A 10,501-nucleotide genomic window follows, 5' to 3' on the forward strand; every position below is an offset into this window, starting at 1 on the left:
TTTAAACTGTAACTCTGCTAATCGTGTTTTGTTGTGACGCTGTATAAAATACTGACAGGTGAAAATAAAAAATGGCGAGATTCTGGCTAGGTCGAAATTACCTGGTACGGGACGTATACGTAAAGCATTTATGTTATACGGTGAAAAAAATAGCGTATAAAGTACGTTATAAAAATAGTAGCAAAGGTTTCATAGAAAGTTATGACTCGTGAGTAATTTTTATGAGAAAATACTTCAATGTGTGCAGAAGGTGTATAAACTCTTGTAGAGTACAAAAAAAAAAAAACACGATGGATATTGAAAAGTGGTTAAAACTAATAAGTAATAGAAGAAAATGAATTTGTCATTTAAGTCATATGTACAATTCGTCAATATTGTTTTCAATATCTCTAAAATATGTATATTACTATCAATTTTCATGGTTTTAAAGTCATGCTGTGGTAATTGATTATACTTATAGATTCAGCATATTTTGCCTAAATTATCCAGATTTGAATAAGACGCGTACGAGTTTCACTGTAAGGGGTATACGGTTTGCTAATACCAGAGTACCATGGATTACAATTTGTTGTTGGATTTGCAAAGGTTGCAGTATGCATACGATTCAAGCTGGACGTAAAATACTCCGACCTATTTATACAATGTCCAACTGTAATCACATCAATATGACTATATACACCTTAAACCTTTTGCACAAATAGGAAACCAAGGAAACGAAATCGAGAATCGATAAACTTCGTATGAAGAAACAACAGTCCGTTATTAAATTAAATTATACTCAGGCAACCTACAACTAACTCACATATCGATATAATTTTCCTAGCATCTATTACGTTATTCTCTAATAAATATACGTTATACATTTCTATTCTGCTACACGCTTTTGCAGTATCTTCTGGAAGCCAACTAATATATTTAACTGTAGATTCTCAAGGCAAGTATCGATTTCTTCTTATGTGTAATTCTTTTTTGTTTTTTGTTTTTTTTTTTTTTAATGACTATTTTGTCACTACAAACCAATCGACATTTGAACTTCGAAGGAAGTTGACTCCGGCGGATAGCATGGCAAGATATCAATAAATTAGCTTCATCTGATATTCTTCCTCTTTACAGACGATAATTTATTTGGTCAGTAGCCATTCCTTTCTCTTTTTTTTTTGTGATATCAGCTTGCGCAATATTATTTTTTTCATTATACACCGAGTACAATCCTATAGGTTCGCGCTTCCTAATATCGAGCGACATGAGTTACATACTTACTACAAATCGTCACGATTACATCAATTACACGTTATACAAACTGACCTAAAATATATCTTCGATGTCTGAATAATTTCGATTCCAGTATTCGCCTTGGTACAGCCAATCCACTTGTTCCGAATATGGATTGATGCCAGTAGTGAACCACCTGAACATAATTAAACAAATTTTATACCTGATGTTCCGGTTAATTATTTGATCACGTTTCAGCGATGGAGAATCGCCACGTAAAAATAGCGTAAATTGATATCGATTACAAAGGTTGGAAATTGACTACAGAAGTTTGGGGCCATCCATAAACTACGTTACCAGTGGAAAATTACAACCGAAGCTTTTCTTCCAATCCTCGTCTCCTCCATTAAAATAACGTCACTTTTTCGACGACAGTTTTATTTGCAAATTCAAGTAACATGGACTGTGTAATAAGGTCACAAAAATAAAACCCCTTATGGGGATTGCGAAGATTATACAAAGACTACACGGCTTACATCAAATAGATTACAATGGTTACAAAAAATCAGCAAAGATTTCAGGGGACAACGAAGGATTTAAAAAAATTACTAGAATTGCAAGGATTTAGAAGATCAGAATTCACAAAGATGACGCGAAGAATTAAAAACCCTTCCAAAAGCCACAGGCCATTTCTTGGATTAAAAGTGATAACGAAAATTACAAGGATAAAAAGAATCTAAAGTATCACGAATAATATAATCTTAAGAATACAAAGAGAATCGTAAGAAAATATTACAGGAATTTCAATGGTTACAAAGATAATATGGAATATACAAAGGAATTACAATGGATTGCATAAGACTACAGGGCATGTATATGTCATCGGATGTCAATGGTGACTAACCCCTCACTTTTCAGTTGATATTTAAATTTCCTGATGTAACTGAGGTATGTCAGTATTGAGTTCATCTTAGTACTTTAAAAAACTAGAACACAGTTCGTTACATGTATGTATGTACCTTGGTGCCCATTCGGAACCGCTGTTTTGTTTCCTTGTTTTTCGAGACCTTCTCTGCTTTTCTTCCAATCTTATTTTTTCGGCAGCTGCACCATCTTGATCTCCCATTTCGAGTTTTCTAATGTCAGGTCGAAGCCTGGAGTCAGTGGGGCACAAGATTTTTCCCATCCCAGGTTCTATCTCGTTAAGTGACATTGCAAACGTTGTGAATTGGTAGAACTGAAACGGAATGTTTCAAAGTTATTAGTAAATTGAAATTCACCACTAACAAAGAGAAACATGCTTAATCTCTGAATTCGTTTTAAATATGCATTTTATAAACGAATGTTTAATATGTTTATACAATGATATTTCTTTATACTCACTTCGGCACTATTTTGCGGCCTTGGAGCAACTTTCCAAAGGGTAGTTGATCCTGGAATCTCATCAATAGTTGGACTATCATCCCCTTCTGTTCCCGTTGATTCATCGATTGCGTCCTAAAGTAATTAACATTCGTTTCAATATTTGTCGAAAGACAATTAATTAAAAGCCCTTTAAATCAATCTGTAAATAAGTAATCTTATGCCTTAAACAACTATCGATTGTAAAAATTGAGGATTTCATTTTAAAGGTCGTGATCGAATAAACATATACACATACAAGAAATTGAACCTTTTTTTCACTTGAACAAATTATGATTACGTCCTGGAAAAACTTCAATGCAATTTTTCTCCAATATTTATAATCTCAAAGATTCTGATTGGGTTGAAAATTAGAAGCAAAGAGATCATTTTCTTTACTGCCATGGTGACTTCTCACTCGGAAACATCGAAAACTTGAATCTTGAGATGGTCTTTTTACATTCCGTAATATGTATACTTATTCCATTACGGCCTCTTTTGCATAAAAAAATACAAACGGTGAGAGGGACTTAATGCGGACTTAATTACGACACTTATTGAGGTGAAAATACCTGATGAGAAGGTTTGAAAGCGCCCACTTTGAAACTATGTAATTTAGCCAGGACTTTCTTGTGTCCTGGGCTACCTTGAGGACTTTTGTTCTCTCGTTTAATCCTCTCCAATGTTTCTTCATACAATATTGGTTCGCACACTCGTAGGTTTTCAGTCCACTTACCGTAGAGAAACACTAATTTTTTTTTACTAAAAAGAAAATCAGTTTTAATAGAATTCCTACAAATATTTCGCAATGAAAATCTGCGACGTGTCATCATCCATTGTTGAGAAAACTTTTTAGGATTGTAGGGGGGGGGGGGGGGGGGATATTTGCCACGCGCCTTTTTTTACATCCGCGAAATTCTGTCCTCAGAGGGTGAAATGAACCCCTTAAATTCCAGCACTTTCTCATTCTTCGCCTTTCATGTTGGGTCGAACAATAATAACTGGAAGCTTCTTTTCGATGACAAAGTGGCACCAATCATTTTTGGTATCATTTATGTCAAATCGTAAAACAAACTTTGAAAATTAAAAATATGGCATTGATGTTATCAAAATAAACTTGCACCCAGGGGGTTTCATGAAATTCTAACTGATTTTAACAAAGTCGATCCGCCATTTGGTATCCGCTATTCTTAATGTTAAAATTGCGGCATTAGATTCTAAATCACGGACACCAAAAATCCTTCGTATCGCTTATTGACAAAAATCTGCGGACAATTGCCATTCGAACGTACAAAAAGATGGAAACCAACAAAGTGTGAGGTTCGATGGAGTTAATTTCACCAGGTTAGGATAGAATTTTGGAATAATTTTAGAATACCTCTTTCTCCTTAATTTTTTTAGTATACATTGATTCCGTGTGAAAAAGCTAGTCTTACAGCTTGCAGTGAGTTGTCTCACTGTACTCGTGTCTGACCCTTAACCATTTGCTGAAATCCTAGTTCCTTACGTGCCATATTATCTAGCCACACCCCCGGATTCGTTTCCAATCCCACAAAGTCACGTAATCTTAAAAAAATAAACTGTAAAAATTACTCCTGATCCATTATGAAGCCTTCTACTTTATGCAAGTCTTTTCCATTCCGACCAGCGCTTTTGAACGACAATGTAGACTTCAAGTTAGCATCTCCGTATTGCCTGATTTCTAGTGCACCCAATTGTTCCATCCAGAATTGGCCGACAAGTACATTGTGTAATATGCAATTGACATTCTGCCATGTGTAAGCCTCCTTCCATCTAACAAACAAACACAACTCTACAGATTCTTCGCTTTATTCGAACGCCGTCGTACGTTGACATTGTGTCGTGTTTTTGGTCAACTCACTTTGGCAGCTCGACTGTCACCATACCCTTCGGATGAATTTCAACTGATTTGCAGAAGAACTTTAGCTTCGGATGTATGCTACCGTGGAATATGAAGTCCTCACTGTCGGCGTGAAAGGCCGATACTGGTGGATGATGTGACACCTGCTCGCATATTATTCTGAAACAAAATGTATCATAGAGAAATTTGATGTTGCGTGTACTTTTTAGGAATATTTTAAATACGGTTTATATAGCGCCGTTATGATTTAAAATTGTTGCTGTAGTCGTTGGATTCGCAGTTTTCAAATCTATTCTCAAGGATGAAATGCACACTGCACGGTCTGGTTCTTAAGTAAGAAAAGGAGAAAGAACGTTTCAAATAATTAATAGTGAGGGCATATTAAACGACGTTTCTATTATGTAATAGTAATCAATCTGAGCGAATTTGAATAATACGAATTAACCGATATAGCGATGTCATTAAGTTAAAAAAAAAAGGGTATAATTGGAAGGTCGAAAATGATTGAACGAGTATTATAACTATGCTATACCGTAAGATTTCTTTAATGGTTTTCGCGCAATTTATGAGAATCTGTTCAGCAATATAAAACCTTTTCTCAAAATATTGGTGTCATAGTTTGTGGTAATTGAATCTGCTTGAAATCATTTTCAATACACAGCAGAGACGTTGTTTCATTTGTGATCACTGTCATTGGCTTTAATAATGAAAATGACAGAACGTGTCAAATGGTAATTTACTTATTGAATTCTGATTAAGATTATGCAATACGCCTTTTTTTACAGTTCGTTTAACTCGTCAACTCGAGAATATATTTACATATTAAATTATTACTACAGTAAAATTGAGAGCATTTTCATTCGAAACGTACCGAATAAATTTACAAAAACAAAAACGTAAAGAAGAATAACTGAGGAGAAAATTTGAAACTTCTTAAACTTTGCCTTCTGTGTTGTCTTCGATTTTGTGCTATTCACTATATTTAAATGGGAAATCAATAAATTAATGGACGCACTAAAAATGACAGATATGAGATCATTATATACCAAAAAAAGACAAACCTAATTTTTTTATTTTTTTGGTTTCCTGTTGGTATATAATTTACGTTCTTATATATAAAAAAAAATCATTTCTAATAGGTCACATAGGTGCATTGACAATTAGACATTAGTTTTCAGGAATACCAGTATTATCACTAATTTTCGTTTGGTTTGGTAATTTTCCTATATTAATAACTTGTACCTAAAATCTTCTCGTTGAAGTTCGTAGGTTTCGCCAAGCAACGGATTAAATGGTTTTCCCAGGCGTTCCCAGTTCGATGCTAATGCGCTTACTGCAAATGCCGAGACGTACTAGAGAAAGAACACATAAAAAATGATTACAGTAATATCAAGCGATATGGTGAGTTGTCCATTCATACTACGGTTCCAATTTCAGATACCGTGATATACAATATAAGCTGTATTTGCGAAATTTTAAGCAATCAAAATTCATCGATTTATTCAATTCATCAAAATTAGTTTTTTCCTGTAGTTTTTTTTTTTTTTTTATTCGAATACATTTGTTATTCCATACGATTTTAAACGATGCAAGTATACTTAGATACGTATTTTTGTTAGAGTGAAAACACTGTGAGATTAGTTGTTTCCGTTACATAAGTAAATACGCTAACAGTATCAAATAATCCCTAATAAGATGACAAATTAGTCCAAGTACAAATGCTCGGAGAATTATTTTTAAACGGAAGGCTCTGTAACAGAATCGATCAACTGCAGTAATACATGAAGAATAATTCAAAAAATACACGAACAAAATTGAAATTTGCTTCAGAAAACGACGAGTTTTTTTTTTACCATCTTGCTTAAAAATTGCTAAGAATAACAGTTGGCAGTTATTTTATGAGTATCACCATTGGCTCTTGTCGAAAGGAAACAATTTAGATCACTGAAGTTATACATAAATTGTCACCCAATATTCAACTACATTGATACTTCAACTGTTTCGAAAAAAATTGAAATTATACTGTTTACTTAATCGAATCATGACTGAATCAATTATGAATTATCATCTTTTCGGAATCTTGATACTTGTTGTTTATTATTTTTGAGTTTTATTGTTTGATATCACAAAATTTTAATATGATCACAAGTCGATCGATAAATAAAACGGAAAAAAAACAAATTGGGGGTTCTAGATGTGCGATTATCACCGAAAATAAAGTCTAAAAAAATTAATATCGGTCAAGATGAAAATCAGTCGATTTGGCATGGAATGCCCCAGATATGTTGCACTGATCAATGCGGGAACATCTTCGGGATTACCTGTAGTCTAACAAGAGGATTCTCTTCCATGGCAGCTTGCTTGAGTAGCTTTGCATATTCCATGTACTCAGCAACTCGTTGGAGGAAGGACAAAGGTTCGTTGAAAACGACAGGCATTGTAATTTTGCTGAGATCTTTGCCCAGTGTCAATACCGAGCAAAGGTTCACCTCGGAGCGTCCAGGAGCTGGCAAAGACGTCCTAGAACATATCAAAGTAGAGAGATGTAAGGCCATTTTTCGACTATCCTAAATTACATCTCTCGGAGATTTATTTAAACTGCTCGTGACAAGGACAGCAAATATGTTACGTATAACTTCACAGTTCGACAATGTAAGTTCGTAACTCACGATGAAGATGAAAAGATATATTATATAACGTATTGGAGCATTCTAACAAATTTTAACCAATACCAATGATGTTAGTGAATACAATATCCTCATTTTTTTACTATATAATAAGAAGGCATATGAGCAAATTTAGATAACACAAGCTAATATATAAAAATTTTGAAAAAAGATTTTTCAATCGCTACGATCAGATTTATTAAGCTTCCATGTCTTTTTTTTAGGATTCTATTGTTTCTAAGCTCGTTTTGCTTGCTGTTCAGACAGCCGCAAATTGGCTGAAGAGTATTCAAAAAATCTAACATTATAGTGCAGTATAATTATGGCGCGTAAATGTAAATATTGACGAAAATCTGTTATACCATACTTACATAAATATATTTTTATTTGCGCTGGAGACAACTGTTTATAAAAATCTTTGAATATCTCTATAATAAACAAAATAAGCTCAAAAATATCATAATCGGATTGAAAATATCAGAGCTTAATCATTTTGAGTGTTTTAATTACATAAAACCTTTCTCAAATTTTTGGTTTCTTAATAGTTTGTGTTATTTCGATTTGGTCTATTCATTTCCATTATTACATAGCAAGGATTTTGTTTCGTTCGTTTCCACTATCATTGGTGCAGATAACACAGCTGTAGATTTTTTCAAAGCGAATAGCGTTACTGGTGATTTTTGTAACTGTTTTTACTCTTATCCCAACTTGTGATTCAGAAGAACATATTAATGGTCACATTTTGTTCTCGTAATTAGATTTCAAATTTTCGCACAGGAATAAATTTTCTTAGGGATTTCTTTTCTCACCTCCAACTGCGAAAAATATTATTTTCGAAAATTTGGGCGCATCTAAAAATTGAGATATTACCCAACGAATTATTCTATGTATATGATAACACATGACAAAGATGCGAAAAATTCGACGACCATGAGTGAAAAACCGCGTAACTTTTTAGAAAAGCCAAAGTTTTCACAAGGGTAAAAAGAAGTTTCGAAAGAAATAAAAATAATTATTCGTTTTTATGTTGCGAAACAATAAGTACAAAGCCACCGAATTACACGAGTCAAATGTGCAATATGGATCGCATTCAAAATAACAGCTGATCAGAATCGAATCCGTAAATAATTAACGTTGAATACGTGCTATACGGATTGTAATATTTTTCACACATCTATTTATAATTATATGTTAAAACAGAGTAGTGTATTTGTAAAATTTGAATACGATATTATACGTAAATAAATTAGTCGATTATTGATTCGTTAACGAAGCGGCAAATATAATCTCGGTTCCGTTACAATTGCAGATATGTAGGTTCGTACAGAAGATAGAAAAAAACGCTATTGAAATGTAAGAATAACCAATAATATATAAGTTAAATTTTTCTTCGACTTGTGTCAATTATGTCGTTATTAAGTTTTTCTGCTATTCGTGTAAGGATGATTTCATGAGCAGGGAGGTTGAAAGTAAAATATATTACAGTAAAATTATATGAATAATAGATTATGGGAACACTGATAAATGATATTTTTTTAAACTTGAGACATAAAAAAGGAAAAAAAGATATTTAATTGAGAAAATCGGTTTTCTAATAATTATTCATGTCATATTAACATATAAGGCTGTGCAAAAGTAATTCGACTTACCTGTGCTGTTGATTCCCACTAGCCATCGTACGGAATAATGATTAAGTATGAAAAATGTATTTCTGTTATATACTCGATTTGAACCGTCGAGCCCAAGAGATTACGATTTTTCTTTATTTTAACACCCAACATCCGAGAATCCCAATTTGTTCGATACCTTTTTTCAATGTTATTATTATTATTATTATTTTTGTAGTTGTTATTATTATTCGATAACTGGTCAATAATTTCTGTCCTACGGTAAATGTGATATTATCACCGTGCCAGATGCATTGCTGCTGGAATTTTATTTACCACCTCGGTAAATATTACTATTCCCCGAAATTTCTAAGAAATTTCAATTACAAGATGAATTAATAGATTTTCCATGGTGTAAAACCGAAGTTAACGTTAAATTCTGTCAAGTAAAAATCTGCAAGTACGAATGTAGAAGCACACACTCGCACACGCGCACACAAACACACGCGTACAAAATGACGTACAGATTGTATCGCGGATTATTACGTAATATGTAATCAGCTGTAATATACAGAGGGTTGGTTTTTATGGAGCGACAAATGGAGGGTGCAACAATGTGATATCCGAATTCAAAACACCTGCGGGTGAACGACTAAACTGTGTCTCGTAGCTATCAGGAGATTGGTCTCGATGTACCATTTATATTCGATACTGAATTGAAATAACACGGATTTGCTTCTGTTTGTCCAGAGGATTAACACTGTTATGCAATATCGCCAATGGTCGCAACTTCATGGGAACCTAACTTTACAGGGGCGGGTGGCACGGCGGAAAGCGTGCTTGACAAGCTGCTTCGCGTACATCAATAAAACTGGGCATGAGTATCAGGAAGGCGGAAATTCCCGTGGAGTAACTATCTGATTTGTCGCTGAAGCACATGCGTGGCTTCACTTCGTTAAATCAGACATTTTTGGTCGGATTCATCCGATTTATCCGATTTATCCAATCATTTGCGTTCGCTATGACTGGCGCAATTCGCAATGTTGGAAAATTTTTTCAAACGATTCGTTATCGCTTCCCAACCTCTCAACTCAGAGGGTGGGGCTCATTGGTCCTTAATTTATTCCCGACAGAGAATCGAATTAAGGAATTAAATTAATTTGTTCAATCTACAATCCAAATTTCAGTCAATGATTAATTATGTATAAAACTGGTGAATATTTTCCCTGTACGTGTAGTCCGAAAAAGACGTTCGCAGAAATCTGTAAATCATAAAGACTCCGCTGTGGAGAAAAATTATGTGTCACGAAATGGCCGCTAATATGAACCACTTATCTCTAGTGTGAACATATTTATGTAAGCGTAACGCCACGAAAGTTGAGTGACTAAATAAAGTTTTAAAATGCATCTTATAAACAGTCGCAGGGTTTTGAAGCACTCAAGAGCGGGAATAACGAAGAGCTAATCAATCTGTCGATTCTCTGGGCAATTTGAATGTAGCCGCCTTAAATGCAAGACGTACCCTAACTATGTTTAACGCTAATGTCGGTAGAAACACGTATCTTTTGTATCCGTATATAATTAGCGGATGATAATTCCGATACGAACTTTACAAAACCACTGAACCAGATTTTTCTTTCTTTCGATAGTCAATCCGATATTCAGTATTTCTTGTTCATAATCCATATCACTGCAATTATGTAAAATTGAATGCGATGCCAACATAAAAAAAA

The 10,501-nt window shown here is 34.0% G+C and overlaps 1 protein-coding gene across 1 annotated transcript; it reads right to left on the bottom strand.

Moving 5' to 3' along the window:
- Nucleotides 1–907: 907 nt before the first annotated feature.
- Nucleotides 908–9,615, bottom strand: LOC107226254 (oxysterol-binding protein-related protein 2). Its single transcript, XM_015667012.2, has 9 exons — nucleotides 8,811–9,615; nucleotides 6,817–7,015; nucleotides 5,738–5,847; nucleotides 4,496–4,654; nucleotides 4,207–4,407; nucleotides 3,186–3,375; nucleotides 2,596–2,709; nucleotides 2,232–2,449; nucleotides 908–1,408 (listed from the first exon to the last, which is right to left on the bottom strand). Exons 1-9 carry the CDS (start codon nucleotides 8,834–8,836, stop codon nucleotides 1,306–1,308), a joined length of 1,320 nt encoding a protein of 439 aa, XP_015522498.1. The 5' UTR covers nucleotides 8,837–9,615; the 3' UTR covers nucleotides 908–1,305.
- Between the last annotated feature and the right edge of the window lie 886 nt (nucleotides 9,616–10,501).

Source organism: Neodiprion lecontei, chromosome 4, assembly GCF_021901455.1.
Source record: "Neodiprion lecontei isolate iyNeoLeco1 chromosome 4, iyNeoLeco1.1, whole genome shotgun sequence".
Classification (NCBI taxonomy): Eukaryota; Metazoa; Arthropoda; class Insecta; order Hymenoptera; family Diprionidae; genus Neodiprion; species Neodiprion lecontei.